This window comes from Protomyctophum parallelum (genome assembly GCF_964188405.1).
Source record: "Protomyctophum parallelum genome assembly, chromosome: 8".
Taxonomy (NCBI): Eukaryota; Metazoa; Chordata; class Actinopteri; order Myctophiformes; family Myctophidae; genus Protomyctophum; species Protomyctophum parallelum.
Window position 1 is genome coordinate 53832122 of NC_139703.1, and position 23637 is coordinate 53855758.

At 46.0% G+C, this 23637-nt stretch overlaps 1 protein-coding gene across 8 annotated transcripts in view; it reads left to right on the plus strand.

Annotated features, from left to right (window-relative positions):
• The window catches only part of grm2b (glutamate receptor, metabotropic 2b), a gene marked incomplete at its 3' end in the record, with an annotated part of 67552 nt that overhangs the window by 10431 nt on the left and 33484 nt on the right, over window positions 1–23637 (plus strand). For all 8 annotated transcript variants that reach the window (XM_083770897.1, XM_083770898.1, XM_083770900.1 and 5 more), the window contains one exon: window positions 22041–22310. In XM_083770897.1, coding sequence (XP_083627023.1) covers window positions 22041–22310 — 270 coding nt within the window. The remainder of the gene's footprint in view (window positions 1–22040; window positions 22311–23637) is intronic.

Here is a 23637-nt window from a genome sequence, read left to right on the forward strand (position 1 = left end):
TGCTTTTTCAAGCAGACTTTTCCTCTTTTTTTTTTGCACATTGTCAAAATGCAGCTCAGCTCACTAATGAAGCGCTGCTGAATGCCATTTAGAACCGAGGGGGACGACTGTGGGAAAACGGAGTTCTGCCCGATGTCGTGACCAACGCCCGCTCATTAACAACGCCAGGCAGTCCATTTCCAGCAGGGCCTGTCTTTTTAACCCATTCTGACCTGAGATCAGATTCTAGAAATGTCAGTCGTTCTTTCGATTTTCAAAAAATAGCAGACCTACAAGCTCATAGCGCGCCACTCGGTGGCGCGCTATGAGCTTGTAGATCTGCTATTTTTCAATAGCTAAAGCATAACATGATGCCAACACCAAAATGGGGTGCCCGTTCAGAATGGTTAATGTCATATTGTCACTGCCAGGGCAGAAAACCTTGTATCTCCCGTATTTCCCTTTTTTTTTTTTTTTTTCCGTAAAAAAATGAGTGCCATGCAAAAGTAGCAGGAATAGCTCACAAGTCACAACATGTCACGCTGTGACGTGTTGTGAGCTTGTAGATCTCCTATTTTCACTATTCTGGACATTTCTGACGGTGAAGTGGTCAGGTGTGTCTGTGGGTTTTATGAACATTGAACCGATTAACCCATTCTGACCTGAGATCAGATTCATACGAGGTTTCCACTGGACACACACTGGTCTGATTAACCCATTCTGACCCTGAGATCAGATTCATACGAGGTTTCCACTGGACACACACTGGTCTGATTAAAAGTATTAACTAGATGGCCCGGACGGTTCGCTCAACCGTCTGGGAACCTAGAGGCTGCTGAGCCAGGCAGCCTGACGGCGTGCCACTGAGCCAGGCAGCCTGACGGTTAGCTCAGCTGTCTGGGAACCTAGAGGCTGCTGAGCCAGGCAGCCTGACGGCGTGCCACTGAGCCAGGCAGCCTGACGGTTAGCTCAGCTGTCTGGGAACCTAGAGGCTGCTGAGCCAGGCAGCCTGACGCGTGCCACTGAGCCAGGCAGCCTGACGGTTAGCTCAGCTGTCTGGGAACCTAGAGGCTGCTGAGCCAGGCAGCCTGACGGCGTGCCACTGAGCCAGGCAGCCTGACGGTTAGCTCAACCGTCTGGGGACCTAGAGGCTGCTGAGCCAGGCAGCCTGACGGCGTGCCGTGGGTTCGACTCCCGATCCCGATGGCCTTTGCCGTGTATCTCCCCCCCCACCCCCCCCCCCCCATCTCTCTCCCCATTTCCTGTCAGATTACTTTCAACCTATCAATAAAGGCAGAAAAAAAGCAACTACAACAACAAAAGAGCTTGTGGTTAAATATTAACTGCATTGGATCTATTGAACGTAGGTTATTTCTTCCCATTTCCTGACAAGCAGGTTTTCCACCCGACAGTGACCACAGAATAAATCATCACTTTTTCAGTATTTCTTTTCTAGAACCTGCGGGGTGTCATTTATTTATACTCATTGTAAATTGCTTTGGATAATAAAGGCCTACAGAAACAACAGACGACTCTATTGATCTGAATGCAATGTGGGCATTGATCTGTTTGAACTAACCTCATCATACAATGCATGTTATGCTTCATCATGACAGTAGTGTTCAGGCTGCATATTATTGCTTCAGCATGACAGTAGTGTCCAGGCTGCATATATGCTTCATACTGACAGTAGTGTTCAGGCTGCATATTATGCTTCAATCATGACAGTAGTGTTCAGGCTGCATGTTAGCTTCATCATGACAGTAGTGTTCAGGCTGCATGTTATGCTTCATCATGACAGTAGTGTTCAGGCTGCATGTTATGCTTCAGCATGACAGTAGTGTTCAGGCTGCATATTATGCTTCAGCGTGACAGTAGTGTTCAGGCTGCATGTTATGCTTCAGCATGAACAGTAGTGTTCAGGCTGCATATTATGCTTCAGCATGACAGTAGTGTTCAGGCTGCATGTTATGCCTTCATCATGACAGTAGTGTTCAGGCTGCATGTTATGCTTCAGCATGACTGTAGTGTTCAGGCTGCATATTATGCTTCAGCATGACAGTAGTGTCCAGGCTGCATATTATGCTTCATCATGACAGTAGTGTTCAGGCTGCATGTTATTGCTTCATCATGACAGTAGTGTTCAGGCTGCATGTTATGCTTCATCATGACAGTAGTGTTCAGCTGCATATTATGCTTCAGCATGACAGTAGTGTTCAGGCTGGCATATTATGCTTCAGCGTGACAGTAGTGTTCAGGCTGCATGTTATGCTTCAGCATGACAGTAGTGTTCAGCGCTGCATGTTATGCTTCAGCATGACAGTAGTGTTCAGGCTGCATGTTATGCTTCAGCGTGACAGTAGTGTTCAGGCTGCATATTATGCTTCAGCATGACAGTAGTGTTCAGGCTGCATATTATGCTTCATCATGACAGTAGTGTTCAGGCTGCATATTATGCTTCATCATGACAGTAGTGTTCAGGCTGCATATTATGCTTCAGCATGACAGTAGTGTTCAGGCTGCATATTATGCTTCAGCATGACAGTAGTGTTCAGGCTGCATATTATGCTTCAGCATGACAGTAGTGTTCAGGCTGCATATTATGCTTCATCATGACAGTAGTGTTCAGGCTGCATGTTATGCTTCATCATGACAGTAGTGTTCAGGCTGCATATTATGCTTCAGCATGACAGTAGTGTTCAGGCTGCATATTATGCTTCAGCATGACAGTAGTGTTCAGGCTGCATATTATGCTTCAGCATGACAGTAGTGTTCAGGCTGCATATTATGCTTCATCATGACAGTAGTGTTCAGGCTGCATATTATGCTTCAGCATGACAGTAGTGTTCAGGCTGCATATTATGCTTCAGCATGACAGTAGTGTTCAGGCTGCATATTATGCTTCAGCATGACAGTAGTGTTCAGGCTGCATATTATGCTTCATCATGACAGTAGTGTTCAGGCTGCATGTTATGCTTCAGCATGACAGTAGTGTTCAGGCTGCATGTTATGCTTCAGCATGACAGTAGTGTTCAGGCTGCATGTTATGCTTCAGCATGACAGTAGTGTTCAGGCTGCATGTTATGCTTCAGCGTGACAGTAGTGTTCAGGCTGCATATTATGCTTCATCATGACAGTAGTGTTCAGGCTGCATGTTATGCTTCAGCATGACAGTAGTGTTCAGGCTGCATATTATGCTTCAGCATGACAGTAGTGTTCAGGCTGCATGTTATGCTTCAGCGTGACAGTAGTGTTCAGGCTGCATATTATGCTTCATCATGACAGTAGTGTTCAGGCTGCATGTTATGCTTCAGCATGACAGTAGTGTTCAGGCTGCATATTATGCTTCAGCATGACAGTAGTGTTCAGGCTGCATGTTATGCTTCAGCATGACAGTAGTGTTCAGGCTGCATATTATGCTTCATCATGACAGTAGTGTTCAGGCTGCATATTATGCTTCATCATGACAGTAGTGTTCAGGCTGCATATTATGCTTCAGCATGACAGTAGTGTTCAGGCTGCATATTATGCTTCAGCATGACAGTAGTGTTCAGGCTGCATATTATGCTTCATCATGACAGTAGTGTTCAGGCTGCATATTATGCTTCATCATGACAGTAGTGTTCAGGCTGCATATTATGCTTCATCATGACAGTAGTGTTCAGGCTGCATGTTATGCTTCAGCATGACAGTAGTGTTCAGGCTGCATATTATGCTTCAGCATGACAGTAGTGTTCAGGCTGCATATTATGCTTCATCATGACAGTAGTGTTCAGGCTGCATATTATGCTTCAGCATGACAGTAGTGTTCAGGATGCATATTATGCTTCAGCATGACAGTAGTGTTCAGGCTGCATATTATGCTTCAGCATGACAGTAGTGTTCAGGATGCATGTTATGCTTCAGCATGACAGTAGTGTTCAGGCTGCATATTATGCTTCAGCATGACAGTAGTGTTCAGGCTGCATGTTATGCTTCAGCATGACAGTAGTGTTCAGGCTGCATATTATGCTTCATCATGACAGTAGTGTTCAGGCTGCATGTTATGCTTCATCATGACAGTAGTGTTCAGGCTGCATGTTATGCTTCATCATGACAGTAGTGTTCAGGCTGCATATTATGCTTCATCATGACAGTAGTGTTCAGGCTGCATGTTATGCTTCATCATGACAGTAGTGTTCAGGCTGCATGTTATGCTTCAGCATGACAGTAGTGTTCAGGCTGCATATTATGCTTCAGCATGACAGTAGTGTTCAGGCTGCATGTTATGCTTCAGCATGACAGTAGTGTTCAGGCTGCATGTTATGCTTCAGCATGACAGTAGTGTTCAGGCTGCATATTATGCTTCAGCATGACAGTAGTGTTCAGGCTGCATGTTATGCTTCATCATGACAGTAGTGTTCAGGCTGCATATTATGCTTCAGCATGACAGTAGTGTTCAGGCTGCATATTATGCTTCAGCATGACAGTAGTGTTCAGGCTGCATGTTATGCTTCATCATGACAGTAGTGTTCAGGCTGCATATTATGCTTCATCATGACAGTAGTGTTCAGGCTGCATATTATGCTTCAGCATGACAGTAGTGTTCAGGCTGCATGTTATGCTTCAGCGTGACAGTAGTGTTCAGGCTGCATGTTATGCTTCATCATGACAGTAGTGTTCAGGCTGCATATTATGCTTCAGCATGACAGTAGTGTTCAGGCTGCATGTTATGCTTCATCATGACAGTAGTGTTCAGGCTGCATATTATGCTTCAGCATGACAGTAGTGTTCAGGCTGCATATTATGCTTCATCATGACAGTAGTGTTCAGGCTGCATATTATGCTTCAGCATGACAGTAGTGTTCAGGCTGCATATTATGCTTCAGCATGACAGTAGTGTTCAGGCTGCATATTATGCTTCAGCATGACAGTCGTGTTCAGGCTGCATATTATGCTTCAGCATGACAGTAGTGTTCAGGCTGCATATTATGCTTCAGCATGACAGTAGTGTTCAGGCTGCATATTATGCTTCAGCATGACAGTAGTGTTCAGGCTGCATATTATGCTTCATCATGACAGTAGTGTTCAGGCTGCATATTATGCTTCAGCATGACAGTAGTGTTCAGGCTGCATATTATGCTTCAGCATGACAGTAGTGTTCAGGCTGCATATTATGCTTCAGCATGACAGTAGTGTTCAGGCTGCATGTTATGCTTCATCATGACAGTAGTGTTCAGGCTGCATGTTATGCTTCATCATGACAGTAGTGTTCAGGCTGCATATTATGCTTCATCATGACAGTAGTGTTCAGGCTGCATATTATGCTTCAGCATGACAGTAGTGTTCAGGCTGCATATTATGCTTCAGCGTGACAGTAGTGTTCAGGCTGCATATTATGCTTCAGCATGACAGTAGTGTTCAGGCTGCATATTATGCTTCATCATGACAGTAGTGTTCAGGCTGCATATTATGCTTCAGCATGACAGTAGTGTTCAGGCTGCATATTATGCTTCAGCGTGACAGTAGTGTTCAGGCTGCATATTATGCTTCATCATGACAGTAGTGTTCAGGCTGCATATTATGCTTCATCATGACAGTAGTGTTCAGGCTGCATATTATGCTTCATCATGACAGTAGTGTTCAGGCTGCATATTATGCTTCAGCGTGACAGTAGTGTTCAGGCTGCATATTATGCTTCATCATGACAGTAGTGTTCAGGCTGCATATTATGCTTCAGCATGACAGTAGTGTTCAGGCTGCATATTATGCTTCAGCATGACAGTAGTGTTCAGGCTTGCCTGTAGCAAAAGTGCAACGATAGAATCCCATAATAAGCAACTGCTTCACCAAGAATGATTGCTGACAGACAAGAGCTCTCTCTACAGTGTGAAGACTGTAATTCTATTTTTAACGCGGGAGAATCCGGCGGACAGTCTGTCAAATCCATCACATCACAGACACAATGCAAGATGTTCTCATATTCTAGGCTGGGCTGGCACGAGAGCCTTTAATCCATTCTGACCGGGCACCCATTTTGGTGTTATCATCATGTCTTTAGCTATTGAAAAATAGCAGATCTACAAGCTCATAGCGCGCCACCGAGTGGCGCGCTAAGAGCTTGTAGGTCTGCTATTTTATTTATTTATCGAAGAACGACTGACATTTTTTTAGAATCTGATCTCAGGTCAGAATGGGTTAATAATCAGACCAGTGTGTGTCCAGCTGAAACCTCGTATGAATCTGATCTCAGGTCAGAATGGATTAATCCATACGCCTGCAGCAGCACATTGCTTGCAAGTTTCTCCACACCAATAACGCACACAACACTCTTCATTCCACTTCTGTTAGCAACATGAGATTACAGGGCATTTTCACTCTCTGTTACAAGCAGAAGGCCCTTAATAACACTAAATACATTGTCATCAAGATACCTTTTTTTTATTTATATTTTTTTTGTCCCATGATTTTGTAACCTATTTTTCACCCCTGTGCCAATCATCCTGTGATGTGATCCTGGGCTCTACACACCCTCCGCCAACCTGGGGAGAGCAACGGACTTAACTCATGCTTCCTTCATGCCTGAGTGTCCAAGTTGCTCCTTTACACCTGACAGGGGGGAGTTTCCCTGGTTGGACGTAGCGCGTGGAAGGAGCACGTTATTCCAACCAGTTCCTTTCCCCTCCATCAGGTGTCCCGGCTGGCCAGGGGGAGGCAGTTTAGAGACCAGGATTACTGCATGTTTTTGTGAGGGTACCTACCCTAGGGGACACGGGGAGAACATGTGAGGGTACCTACCCTAGGGGACACGGGGGAGAACATGTGAGGGTACCTACCCTAGGGGACACGGGGAGAACATGTGAGGGTACCTACCCTAGGGGACACGGGGAGAACATGTGAGGGTACCTACCCTAGGGGACACGGGGAGAACATGTGAGGGTACCTACCCTAGGGGACACGGGGAGAACATGTGAGGGTACCTACCCTAGGGGACACGGGGAGAACATGTGAGGGTACCTACCCTAGGGGACACGGGGAGAACATGTGAGGGTACCTACCCTAGGGGACACGGGGAGAACATGTGAGGGTACCTACCCTAGGGGACACGGGGAGAACATGTGAGGGTACCTACCCTCAAGATACCTAAAGTATATAAAGCTATTATGCAGAATGCCCCATTCAAAAATTCAGATCATCTGATCATCTGACCTGCGTTTCTATGCAGACCTAAGGGATGCCATCACTACTCTATCTATCAATATGCAGCAGTAGCTACTGTACAGTACAGTACAGCGGCATGGAGCTTTGGTACCTGCTTGCATATATAACCCACATATATTAACGTGTATTTGATGGACTGATTTGGAACACATTACAATGAAAAACCATACCGCATATGGAATCACATGCATGATGACATGAAAAGGCCTCCAACTGTGCATCTTTTTTTAGCTTCTCTCGTACAGTACAAGGACCTGTCATCAACCATGAAGCTCCATTTCAGCATAAATAATAAACAACATTATATCCATCCATCTATTATCTATATATAGCTCAACCCATATAATTTAGGCTGTTTATTCGACAAAATAAATAAATAAAATCAGTAGAAATTAAAGGTATATCAGTGATTTCACTCAATTCAAATATCACTTATTTTTTTGTTTTGTTGTGATAATCCTCCCTACTATAGAGTGTGCTGACCATAATAAGGAGTTCCTCCCTGTCCCCAGTTAACCCCTGGGGGTAAAAAAACCTTAGGTTTCGTTTTTGGCTCTCTATCCTGGCTTTGGGTCCCCGCAGCCAAAAACGAAACCTAAGGTTTTTTGAGTGAAATCACTGAATATACCTTTAAGTGTGTGTCCAGATTTATAAGCTTTTAAACGTTTAAAAGGATAAGCGATCTACACTCTCGTAACTTAATGGTCACATCGCGACACGTTATGAGCTTGTACATCGGCTTTTTTTTTTTTTTTAATAAGCGGTAATACAAAGTCCTGTCCATTACATGCCATTGGCTGCTTGATAATCACTTCCAAGTGTAGATTGGGTGTAAAACATTGCCTCAAATGAGGGGGTCGTGGCCAAATGCATAATCAAACTGTGGGTCCCTGAAATGGAATTAAAAAAAGGGTTAAGAACCAGTGATCTACATGCATTCAATGTATTATGAATGACATGCATCCCATGAGTACAGTATGACATGGTGGGAGTCTCACTATGCATGTCATTCACTGTATATAATTATACCGTACGTTACAGGGTCCTCAGGGACAGAATACTGTAGATGGATTCTCCATGTTGAAAGAGAAAGGCACATGAGTCACATACAGCACAGCACAGCACAGCACAGCGTTTAACCCATTCTGACCTGAGATCAGATTCATACGAGGTTTCCGCCGGACACACACTGGTCTGATGAACCCATTCTGACCTGAGATCAGATTCATACGAGGTTTCCGCCGGACAAACACTGGGTCTGATGAACCCATTCTGACCTGAGATCAGATTCTAAAAATGTCAGTCGCTCTTCGATTTTTCAAAAATAGCAGACCTATAAAGCTCGTAGCGCGCCACTCGGTGGCGCGCTACGAGCTTTATAGGTCTGCTATTTTTAAATAGCTAAAGCATAACATGATGCTAACACCAAAATGGGTGCCCGGTCAGAATGGGATAAGCTCTGCTGTGGGGACGCCGGTCTCGTCTATCCTTGAATTCTAATTCTGATGATAAGATATGATCAGATAAAACCTTTATAGGAAACTGAGTTGCCAAGGACAGTTTAAGAAACACATACAGATGTACTGTATAGTGTAGAGAGAGAGAGAGAGAGAGAGAGAGAGAGATGAACATCACAGTCAAGGCAACATATGTAGTCAGTAAGTAAAAAATAAATACTAAAGTATGCACATACTGTACAATATACATTAAACAACACTATACACACCCTCAGCAGTGCCTGAACTGCCCGTTTAATAACAATTAGTCTGAGCGAGCTGAGCAGCTGAGCATGTATGTATATACGATTTATATATTTAATTATTTATATTTATTTATGTAATGAAAACAGTAAATGAAGAATCATGACCCCTCCTCTCACGTATTATAGGAGGCCAGTAGTGACGTTACAATGGGTTTGTGTAGGAAGGGGGGGGGGGGGCTAAAATTAATATCAAATATCTAAATACTGAATCGAGCAACTTAAAAACTGCCTGGCGTGATCACATAAGCCTGAGTAGAAAATAAAATGACCAAACTTAAATATCCCTTGAAAGCACTACTTCGTCATACAAGAGTATCGCACAAAAGTGTAGGCTAGTGAAAATAGCCAATCTATACAAGCTCACAGCGGTCAATACTTTTTTCCAAGAAAATATATTTCAAAAAATGAAGGAATTTGACCACACCTTGCTATTCATTATACCGTACAGTAAAACCAGTAAATCAGTGGATGTTATTCTTTTTGATGAGGAGATCCGCAGCCTCAGAATTCAGACGGCGATATTGCAAAGGACTAAAATAACGGGTGAACGGCGCCTGTCTGAGCGCATCACATTTACTCCATCTCCCCTCCGGAGCTTCTGTTTTCACTGCAGGCTCATTTCTGTGGAGCACGTCTGAAATAGACCTGTCAGACTGGCTTACTGAGAACATGGCCGCTTCGCAACGTGTGAGCTTGTAGATCGGTTATATTTGCTGCACGACACTACAGCGTAGGTAAGTATTTGTTAAACATACTGTAGTAGGCGTGCAGCTGATTTGTGAGAACCTTGGCCTATAATGACATGCCCCAAAATAGGGATGCTATAGCTGTGTTAAATAATGTTAAATATAATTATTCTAATCAATGAGGGTTCTCCCCATCTCTCCAGCCCTTAACCTTAAAGGGACACTTCACCCTTTTTGCAAAAAAATATATGTTAATGACGTTTAGAAGCTTTAGAACACTTTCCTGGGGGTATTTATGTGTGTAATATGTGGTTTTAGATATTTTAGATTGTAGCAGTGAGCCTGTTGTCTCTGATGTCATGGACACTGGGATCACTACCTTCCTGGACTACAATTCCCATAATGCTTTGGTTCACTGCTCCTCCTTGCGGATAGGGGGAGGGCTGTCTTACTGAGACAACATGTAGTCCAGGAAGAAAGGTGAGCCCAGTGTCCGTGACATCAGAGACAACAGGCTCACTGCTACAATCTAAAATATCTAAAACCACATATTACACACATAAATACCCCCAGGAAAGTGATCTAAAGCTTCTAAACGTCATTAACATATATTTTTTTGCAAAAAGGGTCCCTTTAAGTGAATAGAAAATACATTTTCAGGTTGGGATATACCTAATGTTATCCAATCAGGGGGGAGATACAGGATAAATTACACTGGAAAACAGGAACTGGAACACTATAAACTAGAAAGGTCGCAATTTGTCAAAATTGCAAAGTGTGGTTGCCACAGTCGCTTACATAGGCCCCTCCCACTAATATTGCCAGCCATGACGAATATACAAAAGATATTTCAACACTACTTTTCTTTCACTAAAAGAAGGAAACTGATGACAAAGAGATAGAAAAAGAGAGAACTAGAATCATGTCGACATATCCGAGGCGCAGTAGATCATATCATCACCGGTACGCTCTTAACCCATTTGGACCTGAAGACATTTCTGCAAATGTCTTCTAAATCCTGACAGTGTTCTGAAAAGCTGTTTCTATGTCAGTCATTCTTAAAAGACAACTTTAGTTTTTTTCAACCAAGGTTCATGTTTTAAGTTGTTATTAGAGAAACTAAAAGGTGCGTGTTCATTTTCTTTCATTTGCTGCATTCTTTCGTTTTAGGGATTTTAGCTGTTTTTGACAGGGGGGCGGGGGCATTCGAGCATGGGGCATATGGGGCATTCGAGCATATGTATTTTTTTACAAAATATTATGGCGATTTATTTTTTTATTATTTACTATAGTCCTAATAAACCCCAAGAAATTACATCTGGCCACAAAAGATCACAGGATCTATTGAATGTGACAAACTGACATATTCAGCCTATACACACAGTATAAGCCTTCCTCCAGTAGGCTACCTTCACAGTCAGTAGATCCTGTGATCTTCTGTGGCCAGATGTAATTTCCTGGGGTTTATTAGGACTATAGTAAATAATACAAAAATAAATCACCATAAAATGTTGTAAAAAAATACATATTTAGCCCCATGCTCGAATGCCCCCGCCCCCCTGTCAAAAAGAGCTAAAATCCCTAAACTGAAAGAAAGCAGCAAATGAAAAAATAATTAAGACTCATCTTTTACTTTCTCTAATAAGAAACTAAAACATGAACCATGGTTGAAAAAAACTAAAGTTGTCCTTTAAAGTTTTTCATGTCAAGGACCCCAAAAATATATGTAATTGGCCGCAGACCCCCATCTGAAAATATGTTGTTCCAGGGACCCCCCCCCCATGAAGCAAAGATTGAGTTAAAAACGATCAAGTACACTGGAAAACAGGAACTGGAACAGAAAAGGTCGCAATTTGTCAAAATTGCAAAGTGTGGTTGCCACAGTCGCTTACATAGGCCCCTCCCACTAATATTGCCAGCCATGACGAATATACAAAAGATATTTCGACACTACTTTTCTTTCACTAAAAGAAGGAAACTGATGACAAAAAGATAGAAAAAGAGAGAACTAGAATCATGTTGACATATCCGTGGCGCAGTAGATCATATCATCACCGGTACGCTCTTAACCCCTTTAGACCTGAAGACATTTCTGCAAATGTCTTCTAAATCCTGACAGTTTTCTGAAAAGCTGTTTCTATGTCAGTCATTCTTAAAGCTTTTCATGTCAAGGACCCCAAAAATATATGTAATTGGCCGCAGACCCCCATCTGAAAATATGTTGTTCCAGGGACCCCCCCCCCCATGAAGCAAAGATTGAGTTAAAAACGATCGCTCTGACAGAATATATATTCAAAGATTTGCACCACATTTTCACGATTTTTCAAAAATAGCAGACCTACAAGCTCGTAGCGCAGCACTCGGTGCCACGCTATGAGCTTGTAGATCTGCTATTTTTCAATAGCTAAAGTATAACATCATTCTTAAAACACCAAAAGGGGTTCCCGCCCGTCACTACGCCATTGGTTTTCAAAGTTGGGGTCTCAGCTGGTCCTGGTAGAAACTAAAATCAGCCAGAGAAAGTATCATTCATATACTGTACAGTACAGTACTATGCTGCGTGAATAAAAATAGCATTTGATAGCATACAGTAGATCACCCAGGTTTGATGGTTTTTCAATCCCCACACGTGTGCTTGCGTGTATGTTATGTATAAGGTCACATTCTCACATAATACTTCGGTAGACTCAGATCCGTATGGGCGGGGAAATGGAATTCTTGCATATTTAATTGGCTGGGGTTTGCCTTCACACTGTCATTCGCAGCAATTGGAAACGCAGCAGGGGGACCTTTATCAATGTGTTCCGTTCATAAACTATAGCCTACACAGTGAAATCTATGGTGATAAAATTACACTCATAACGTGCATGTGTCGTGCCGTCTGGGACCCCCCCCCCCCCCCCCCTCTCTCTCTACGCACGCAGCCGCCACACACTGTTCTTTTGGGCATGGAGGCACAGCGCTGCATGAGCGCACTGATATAACTCCCCAGTCCCACACAGTGACAGCACTCCATGTTTACGGCACGCACAGACAGACAGAATATCATGTAGGCTATAATACACTGCAGTGTTTTTATGTGTTTTCTTAAGCAATTGATTAATGTACACGTCCTCATTTCGATCAGGGCTTCAGTCTCCTTATTCGACCACGTCTATCCACAGTAACGGGACATCTTAATCTTTGCGCTGCGTAAAATCTGCCTTCTCCGTCTCCAACTGTGTTCAGCTCCTCACGCGCCACATTATGTTTGCTTCATTTCCTTTATTTACTGCGGATTGCATTCACACCTGCACCGAATCGTAGTCAAGTGCGATTGGAAGCGAAGCGAAACCCAGGTTTTTGGGCGGAGTAAAATGCGGTTATTTGCTGCGCATTAGGATTCGAATGAGCCTTCACACCTGCCAAACGAAGCGCACTTTCTGACAATGCGCAGCAGGATTCGTTTTAATCGCAGCAAAGCTCTCTGGTATGAATGTGTTGCAACACTTGAAATTTAGAATATGACATTTTAACGGTAATATCGTATATACGTACACGCGTGTGGGTATATGGATAGGGTGGCCTGGCTGGGTGTGACTGATTGATTGATTGATTGATTTAAATATTTATTAACAGTTTGTAGAATTTACAGTACATTTTAAGCACAAACTCAATACAAAGACTGTTAACTGTGAGTGGACGACCCAATTAAGCATTACACTTGTTTACAACAGGGTCCACATTGTTCAATTCATCAAAACATTTAGAGACGTACAAATATACACTTCTATGTAGTTAAAGAACAGAACAGGAATTCATCATAAAGGAAGCAAAAAAGGGAAAAGATACATATACAGTGAGGGGAAAGGGGGGCGGGGGGGCGGTGGGAGGGATTTAGATTTTACAGGGGCCAGTTTCGAATTGCAGCCGTCCGTAGGTGCCCTTTGAGAGCGGTTTTGAAGGAGTCAAGGGATTCACATGTCTTAATGACTGTTGGTAGGGCGTTCCACATTTTGGTGGCATAGGAGCGAAGTCCCTTGTTTGTGCCGAATCTACCGCGGCCTGAATGATTCAGCCCTGCAGCCCTGCTGTGAGATATGATCAATATGAGGTTAAGGATAACATATTGACCACTTCTGTGTCTTAGTGATACTAATGTTTTTTGTCATCAGACGGACAGCTTGGTCATATACTTCTCTCTTCGTTAACGTTTTGTTAACTCATCCTCCTGCCGTTAACCCAGTGGTGGAAAGTAACTAAGTACATTTACTCAAATAATGTACTTAAGTAAAATGTTGAGGTATTTGTACTTTACTTGTATTCCAATTTCCAATACATTTACATCTACTCCACTACATCTCAGAGCCAACATTTGTACTTTTACTCCACTACAATTATTTGAAAACTTTAGTTACTATATAGTTACTTTGGAGATTCACATTTTGATTAGAAAAACATACATTACTGTAACCACTTCAACCCTATATACATTTCGACCATTTGAAAATAGCTGATCTACAAGCTCACAATGCGTCGCGATGCATTGTGTGCGACCTCTCTGTTCTATTCATTAATGAATATAAACTAGAAAGGTCGCCATTTTGAAGAAATGCAAAGTTGTGGTTTGCATGAAAATGGAATTGCTTTTGGATCTTGGTTGATTGAACCACCCGCGACATGCCATTCAAATTAGGAATGGATCGGACATTCCATTCGTGATTTATGGCATTCTTTGTAAAATACTATCTTCGGACGACGGTTGCGGCCGAACGATACGCACTACCCAAGTTCTGCAGCTGGTGTTTTAATCGGATAGGTCCGGAGATCATGTGTGCCGATTCTTGTGAGATTTGGACAAAATCTGTAGGAGGAGGAGCCAAAAGTGTGTTTTGGAGAAAATTCAAATTTGCAGGATTTATTTTCTTGACGAAAATGGGCGTGGCCTATATGTGGAAATGCATCATGACCCAAGGAATCCATGGGGGAAAAAAATATTTTACGACTTACGGTTCAAGAGTCATAGGGAAAAACGTAAAGTGGGCTGTTATAGCGCCACCATGAGGCCGACTGATGTAATTCCTTTTCAATTAATTTTCATAATTATTATGAACCTCCCCCCACCAAGTCTTGTAAATATGGCGCTTACGGTCTCCAATGGAAAAATAAATACTTACATTTAGTCTTCGATTTCCCCATTATAAGTCTATGGAGAACTAATTAATTAATATCAATTCAACTATTCAACGGATCTCTTAGAAAAACACAAGCACACGATTCCTGATGAAGCCGGTCAATTTGACACATGGCTCGAGTGTGTGCGGCAAAGTATCCTCATTTACAACAACAATAGTCTGGTTGCCCTGTTAGGACACAGCCGTGTGGGGGTCCCCGGGGGGGTCCCTGGAACATCCAGAACCCCAGGGACGGACGCAGGGACATACATAGCAAATGACAGAGTTACCTGAAAACCAACCAAGCTATTTTCATGCTCGGCAGCCAGGGACAGACCCAGGCAGCCAGGGACGGACCCAGGCAGCCAGGGACAGACCCAGGGACGGACCCAGGCAGCCAGGGACGGACCCAGGCAGCCAGGGACAGACCCAGGGACGGACCCAGGCAGCCAGGGACGGACCCAGGGACGGACCCAGGCAGCCAGGGACAGACCCAGGGACGGACCCAGGCAGCCAGGGACGGACCCAGGCAGCCAGGGACAGACCCAGGGACGGACCCAGGCAGCCAGGGACAGACCCAGGGACGGACCCAGGCAGCCAGGGACGGACCCAGGGACGGACCCAGGCAGCCAGGGACAGACCCAGGCAGCCAGGGAGTCAGGGACAGACCCAGGCAGCCAGGGAGTCAGGGACAGACCCAGGCAGCCAGGGACAGACCCAGGCAGCCAGGGAGTCAGGGACAGACCCAGGCAGCCAGGGACAGACCCAGGCAGCCAGGGAGTCAGGGACGGACCCAGGGACGGACCCAGGCAGCCAGGGAGTCAGGGACAGACCCAGGCAGCCAGGGACAGACCCAGGCAGCCAGGGAGTCAGGGACAGACCCAGGCAGCCAGGGACAGACCCAGGCAGCCAGGGAGTCAGGGACAGACCCAGGCAGCCAGGGACAGACCCAGGCAGCCAGGGAGTCAGGGACAGACCCAGGCAGCCAGGGAGTCAGGGACAGACCCAGGCAGCCAGGGACAGACCCAGGCAGCCAGGGAGTCAGGGACAGACCCAGGCAGCCAGGGAGTCAGGGACAGACCCAGGCAGCCAGGGACAGACCCAGGCAGCCAGGGAGTCAGGGACAGACCCAGGCAGCCAGGGACAGACCCAGGCAGCCAGGGAGTCAGGGACGGACCCAGGGACGGACCCAGGCAGCCAGGGAGTCAGGGACAGACCCAGGCAGCCAGGGACAGACCCAGGCAGCCAGGGAGTCAGGGACAGACCCAGGCAGCCAGGGACAGACCCAGGCAGCCAGGGAGTCAGGGACAGACCCAGGCAGCCAGGGACAGACCCAGGCAGCCAGGGAGTCAGGGACAGACCCAGGCAGCCAGGGACAGACCCAGGCAGCCAGGGAGTCAGGGACAGACCCAGGCAGCCAGGGACAGACCCAGGCAGCCAGGGAGTCAGGGACAGACCCAGGCAGCCAGGGAGTCAGGGACGGACCCAGGGACGGACCCAGGGACACACATGACATAGCTCTAAGAATTTAAGCTGAGAAATGGGTTCTCACTCAGTTCTAGATTCTTAGTCTGCCCAATAAATATCACTTACAGCACCGTTTAATGTGGATAATATCTCCTCTGATGGCGTTTCATATCTCTAACGAGGCATAACTCCCAGCCCCAAAAATGTTCCACTTTAGGCCCGTCTTGCATTATGTCCCTGGAGGCCGGGATGTGTGAGGAGCGACAAACGGCTTGATGAGTTAAACTGGCAGTCAGCGTCTCTTCAAGGACGCAGACGCAGACGCAGACGCAGACGCCTAATTTATTCATCGAAAATAGCAGATCTACAAGGAACTTTCGGTGTGTGACACCGTCGCGAGATGAAATATAAATGAGGCTTTACTTTGGTTCCTCTGCATTGACGCTATAGGTAAATAAGGACATTTACCTTAATCATTCTCCTGGGAAGAAATGACTGGGACGGGGAAAGCAATGGGATTTGTAACAGGATTGACTGTGGAAAGGTCTACGGTCACAATTAGATCCACAGGGATGTGTGTTCGCTCGGCCTGAGGAGGGAATTATACTTACAGTACTCATGGGAAATAGAACCTGGGAAATATTGTGATAATTGCCATAATACTGTATATTATTGCAGTGACCGTTTCATCATGGTCTTATTTCATGAATGTATTTATATATTCATTATTTATTAGTTAATTTATTTATTCATTCATACATTCATTTACATTTTAGTAGCAAATTACTCTTTCCACTTTGTATTTCTATTTTGCGTGTTATGCCAATCTACTGACTCACCTGCCAGTGATGAGCGACGCCTCTGCGTTGGTCCAAGCTCGTATCGCGCCACTCGGTGGCGCAATACGAGCTTGTAGATCTGCTATTTTTAAATAGCTAAAGCATAACATGATGCCGACACCAAAATGGGTGCCCGTTCAGAATGGGTTAACAATAGACACAAAAAGATCTAAGATGACACAGTTTTTTTACCAGTTGTAATGGACTAAACCACATATTATTCCACAAATAAATCCATATATTTGCCCTGGTCTTGTGAGCCTTGAAAGTGAGGTTTTCTTGTAGAATTGAATTGAACTCATATAACAAAATACATGTCCAAGAATCTCATCTGTATGCAATGGTTGCTGCTGTCATCATGTGGTAGGCTAAAGTCAGTCACAGTCAGTGGAGGGACTGTCATCATGTGGTAGGCTAAAGTCAGTCACAGTCAGTGGAGGGACTGTCATCATGTGGTAGGCTAAAGTCAGTCACAGTCAGTGGAGGGACTGTCATCATGTGGTAGGCTAAAGTCAGTCACAGTCAGTGGAGGGACTGTCATCATGTGGTAGGCTAAAGTCAGTCACAGTCAGTGGAGGGACTGTCATCATGTGGTAGGCTAAAGTCAGTCACAGTCAGTGGAGGGACTGTCATCATGTGGTAGGCTAAAGTCAGTCACAGTCAGTGGAGGGACTGTCATCATGTGGTAGGCTAAAGTCAGTCACAGTCAGTGGAGGGACTGTCATCATGTGGTAGGCTAAAGTCAGTCACAGTCAGTGGAGGGACTGTCATCATGTGGTAGGCTAAAGTCAGTCACAGTCAGTGGAGGGACTGTCATCATGTGGTAGGCTAAAGTCAGTCACAGTCAGTGGAGGGACTGTCATCATGTGGTAGGCTAAAGTCAGTCACAGTCAGTGGAGGGACTGTCATCATGTGGTAGGCTAAAGTCAGTCACAGTCAGTGGAGGGACTGTCATCATGTGGTAGGCTAAAGTCAGTCACAGTCAGTGGAGGGACTGTCATCATGTGGTAGGCTAAAGTCAGTCACAGTCAGTGGAGGGACTGTCATCATGTGGTAGGCTAAAGTCAGTCACAGTTAGTGGAGGGACTGTCATCATGTGGTAGGCTAAAGTCAGTCACAGTTAGTGGAGGGACTGTCATCATGTGGTAGGCTAAAGTCAGTCACAGTCAGTGGAGGGATTCTGTGGCTGGTGTGCAGTGAGTGTTTTGACAGGAGGATAAACAGATAGTATGAGATGTGAGATGAGAGCCGGTGCATGGAGGTGCATGCGCCCCAATGCGCCCCATGCGCCCCAATGCGCCCCATGCGCGCCCCAATGCGCCCCAATGCGCCCCATGCGCGCCCCATGCACGCGCCCCAATGCGCCCCATGCGCCCCATGCGCGCCCCATGCACGCGCCCCAATGCGCCCCATGCGCCCCATGCGCGCCCCATGCACGCGCCCCAATGCGCCCCATGCGCGCCCCATGCACGCGCCCCAATGCGCCCCACGCGCCCCATGCGCGCCCCAATGCGCCCCATGCGCCCCATGCGCGCCCCATGCACGCGCCCCAATGCGCCCCATGCGCGCCCCATGCACGCGCCCCAATGCGCCCCATGCGCGCCCCATGCACGCGCCCCAATGCGCCCCACGCGCCCCATGCGCGCCCCAATGCGCCCCATGCGCCCCATGCGCGCCCCATGCACGCGCCCCATGCACGCGCCCCATGCGCGCCCCATGCACGCGCCCCAATGCGCCCCACGCGCCCCATGCGCGCCCCAATGCGCCCCATGCGCCCCATGCGCGCCCCATGCACGCGCCCCATGCACGCGCCCCATGCGCGCCCCATGCACGCGCCCCAATGCGCCCCACGCGCCCCATGCGCGCCCCAATGCGCCCCATGCGCCCCATGCGCGCCCCATGCACGCGCCCCATGCACGCGCCCCACGCGCCCCATGCACGCGCCCCACGCGCCCCATGCGCGCCCCATGCGCGCCCCATGCGCCCCATGCGCCCCATGCGCGCCCCAATGCACGCGCCCCATGCACGCCCCATGCACGCGCCCCATGCGCCCCATGCGCGCCCCATGCACGCGCCCCATGCACGCGCCCCATGCACGCGCCCCATGCACGCGCCCCAATGCGTCTGACGGACGGTAGGTCTCCGCTTGACTGGATACGGGTCAGATAGCTGTGGCGGTTTGAAATACCATTCACACCTGCTTTCTAAATGTGTGTCTCAGTCTAGACCAGCAGTTCTCAAACTGTGGGCAGTACCGCCAGGATATCACAAGTCATGGGCCCTCAAAGGATTGGCAAAAAAATGTGAGTAACAACAGAGCATATAAGTTACTCACAAATACAAAAGAAACAAATCAGATTGGCCTGCAGTCTGAACGGAGAGACTGACATACCGTCACCAACCGACCGCCCAAAACCAACGGCCCAAAACCAACGGCCCAAAACCGACCGTCCAAAACCGACCGCCCAAAACCAACCGCCCAAAACCGACCGCCCAAAACCGACCGCCCCAAAACCGACCGTCCAAAACCGACCGCCCAAAACCGACCGCCCAAAACCGACCGCCCAAAACCGACCGCCCAAAACCGACCGCCCAAAACCAACCGCCCAAAACCAACCGCCCAAAACCGACCGCCCAAAACCAACCGCCCAAAACCAACCGCCCAAAACCGACCGCCCAAAACCAACCGCCCAAAACCGACCGCCCAAAACCGACCGCCCAAAACCGACCGCCCAAAACCGACCGCCCAAAACCAACCGCCCAAAACCGTACTGCAAAAGGAAGACATTCTCATTGAGGGTAGTAGTATTCAGATAGTATCATAATTTAAATATCTTGGAATTACACTAGACTCAAACTTGACATTTAAAACATGTTTAAAATTTAGCCAACTAAATTAAATTAAATTAATCTAATGTCAGACACATAAGACCATATGTAACTAACTGATGCAGCTAAACTCTTCATGCATGCTATGCTTTTTTTCACACATAACCTACTGTTTCACAACCTGGTCACAGACAAATCAGACAACTTTAAAACCCATAGAATCACTTAACAAACAGACATTAAAAACACTTGACCAAAAACCCATCCGTTACCACCATTGCCACATAGTTCAAAACTAAAGTACAACTTATTTCATTTTAACAGCTTTAAACACTTTGCAGATGCTTGTCTCATTTTTAAGATCTTAAATGGACTTGCACCTCCACCACTGAACCAGTTCATAGATCGAACGGACAGTGGTGGGCAACTACCAGAGGGGACTGTGAAGAGCCAATCAGACGTAGTGTGTTTGGTAAAACAGTCTTCTCTGTTAGAGCCTCCCATCACTGGAACAGTCTCTGTTAGAGCCTCCCATCACTGGAACAGTCTCTGTCAGAGCCTCACATCACTGGAACAGTCTCTGTCAGAGCCTCCCATCACTGGAACAGTCTCTGTTAGAGCCTCCCATCACTGGAACAGTCTCTGTTAGAGCCTCCCATCACTGGAAAAGTCTCTGTTAGAGCCTCCCATCACTGGAACAGTCTCTGTTAGAGCCTCCCATCACTGGAACAGTCTCTGTCAGAGCCTCCCATCACTGGAACAGTCTCTGTTAGAGCCTCCCATCACTGGAACAGTCTCCCTACAGAAGTAAGAGACCTCCAACTATCTGACCTTCAAATTCAACCTGAAAAGGTGTCTAAAAACAACTCAAATCTGTAATCATGAGTAACTATCAGCACTAATTAGTATTCATCACCGGTGTCATTTCTCACCTCACTTTGCAGTTGTTCTGTCCCCTGTACCATGTTGATCTGTTCCTGTTTGTATGGATGTGGTGTTGGGTGCCTGCACATTATGCACACATGGCATCAACGCATGGTGTTGTGTGCGGACGCCCCACACTCTTGTCTTTCTTTTATCATTTATCATTTTTTAAGAGCCTTCCCAGGGACTGTCTACAGATGAAATTTAGCTTTGGCTAACTCTGGCCCATTTACAGAGTAGGATCACATATTGGGTTATTGTGATTGAAACGATTCGTACGGGAGGGGATGTATTGTTACAGGGCATTTCATCACTATCTGCAGGTTTTGTTGATGCAGTAACGAACGGTGCAAAAATATATTTTCTACAGCATGGCTCTGCAGGTGTGTAGCCAGATAGCCAGTATAAGAAGTCTGCAAGACGTGTCTGTCTGTGGCCACAGCACAAACTGTCGGACCAATCAGACGTGTCTGTGGCCACAGCACAAACTGTCGGACCAATCAGACGTGTCTGTGGCCACAGCACAAACTGTCGGACCAATCAGCCCTGTGACATTTCTTGTGCCCACAGAAATACCTCCACTAAGTTGTTTTCTTATTATGTTAATTATACTTTTAAATTTTATAATGGAATTCAAGGCTGCTCTGATCGAGTTGAAACCACATTTGAAGTTATGCATCATAGATAAATTATGTCATAAACAAAACTGACATCATAGATGATTGATGCTACAGGCTCGTGTCCAAAGATTCACCCTGGAGTCTAAAAGTGGATTACTTAAGTTTGTGTTAACAAAATGTAATTCAGCAATATGTCAATATGCAATATGTCGTTGTATAAGATAGCTTTGGACTCTAACCCATTCTGAACGGGAACCCATTTTGGTGTTAGCATCATGTTATGCTTTAGCTATTTAAAAATAGCAGATCTACAAGCTCATATCGCGCCACCGAGTGGCGCGATACGAGCTTGTAGGTCTGCTATTTTTGAAAAATCGAAGAGCGACTGACATTTTTAGAATCTGATCTCGGGTCAGAATGGGTTAATCAGACCCAGTGTGTGTCCAGTGGAAACCTCGTATGAATCTGATCTCAGGTCAGAATGGGTTCATCAGACACCAGTGTGTGTCCCAGTGGAAACCTCGTATGAATCTGATCCCAGGTCAGAATGGACTCTAAAGTACCATATTATCTTTCTCCAGGTGGCCAACCTCCTGCGCCTGTTCCAGATCCCTCAGATCAGCTACGCCTCCACCAGCGCTAAGCTCAGCGATAAGACGCGCTACGACTACTTTGCTCGCACGGTGCCTCCAGACTTCTACCAGGCCAAGGCCATGGCGGAGATCCTGGTCTACTACAACTGGACCTACGTGTCCACCGTGGCCTCAGAGGGCGACTACGGCGAGACCGGCATCGATGCCTTCCAACAGGAGGCCCGCACGCGCCAGATCTGCATCGCCACTTCGGCCAAGGTGAGTCAATTAACCCATTCTGACCTGAGATCAGATTCTAAAAATGTCTATTACATCCTGACAGTTTCATTATTAACCCATTCTGACCTGAGATCAGATTCTAAAAATGTCTATTACATCCTGACAGTTTCATTATTAACCCATTCTGACCTGAGATCAGATTCTAAAAATGTCTATTACATCCTGACAGTTTCATTATTAACCCATTCTGACCTGAGATCAGATTCTAAAAGTGTATTCGATTAAAAAAAAATAGCAGACCTACAAGCTCGTATCGCGCCACTCGATATGAGTTTGTAGATCTGCTATTTTTCAATAGCTAAAGCATAGCATGATGCCAACACCAAAATGGGTGCCCGTTCAGAATGGGTTAAGTCACCAGTGTTGCATTACTTTACATTTGGAATATATTACTTATTACCATTTTTACGTTACATATTATTACTGTCTGAGCGAGAGTAATATATTAATATCACTTTACTTATTACTTGCTCAAATGTAACAATATTTAGTATTATTATTATAAATTAATATATTGCGTAGATAGACCTACAAGACCACAAGTGACGCCTGTGATAACATTATGTGATGTACAAGACCACAAGTGACGCCTGTGCAAGACGTGTTGTCAGCTTGTAGATCAGCTCTGAGCCTCTGACAGTTACAGTGTATCGTGGTGAGACGAAGCGCAAAGAAATCAGGCAACAGTCTGCATCTCTCTCTCTCTCTCTGTGTATATGTCTATGTCTCTCTCTCTCTCTCTCTCTCTCTCTCTGTGTATATGTCTATGTCTCTCTCTCTCTCTCTCTCTCTCTCTCTCTCTCTCTCTCTCTCTCTCTCTCTCTCTCTCTCTCTCTCTCTCTCCCTCTCTCTCTCTCTCTCTCTCTCTCTCTGGAGGAATCAGCCCAGCTCCTAATCCAGACAACAGTCTGCATCTCTCTCTCTCTCTCGCTCTCTCTCTTGGTCGGTAACATGGAAAGTAACGCTGTAACGCTGAAAGATTTGTTTTCCTGTATATTACATTTATTTATTTATTTTTAATGATATTTTGGGGACTTTTCTACCTTTCTTTGGGCAGAACGGTTGAGATAGACAGGAAACAGGAAGAGAAGGACTAAGGGATGACCTGCAGCAAAGGTTTTGGGGCTTGGGTTTCGAGTACTGTAGCCTACTGTATGTTTTATACGCTTTCACGACTATAGGCCCCCTGGCATCTCAGGTAAACAGAGAACCTAGCATCTAGTCTAAACAACATGCACATTCTTAACGCTATAGGCCCCCTGGGACCTCAGGTAAACAGAACCTAGCATCTAGTCTAAACAACATG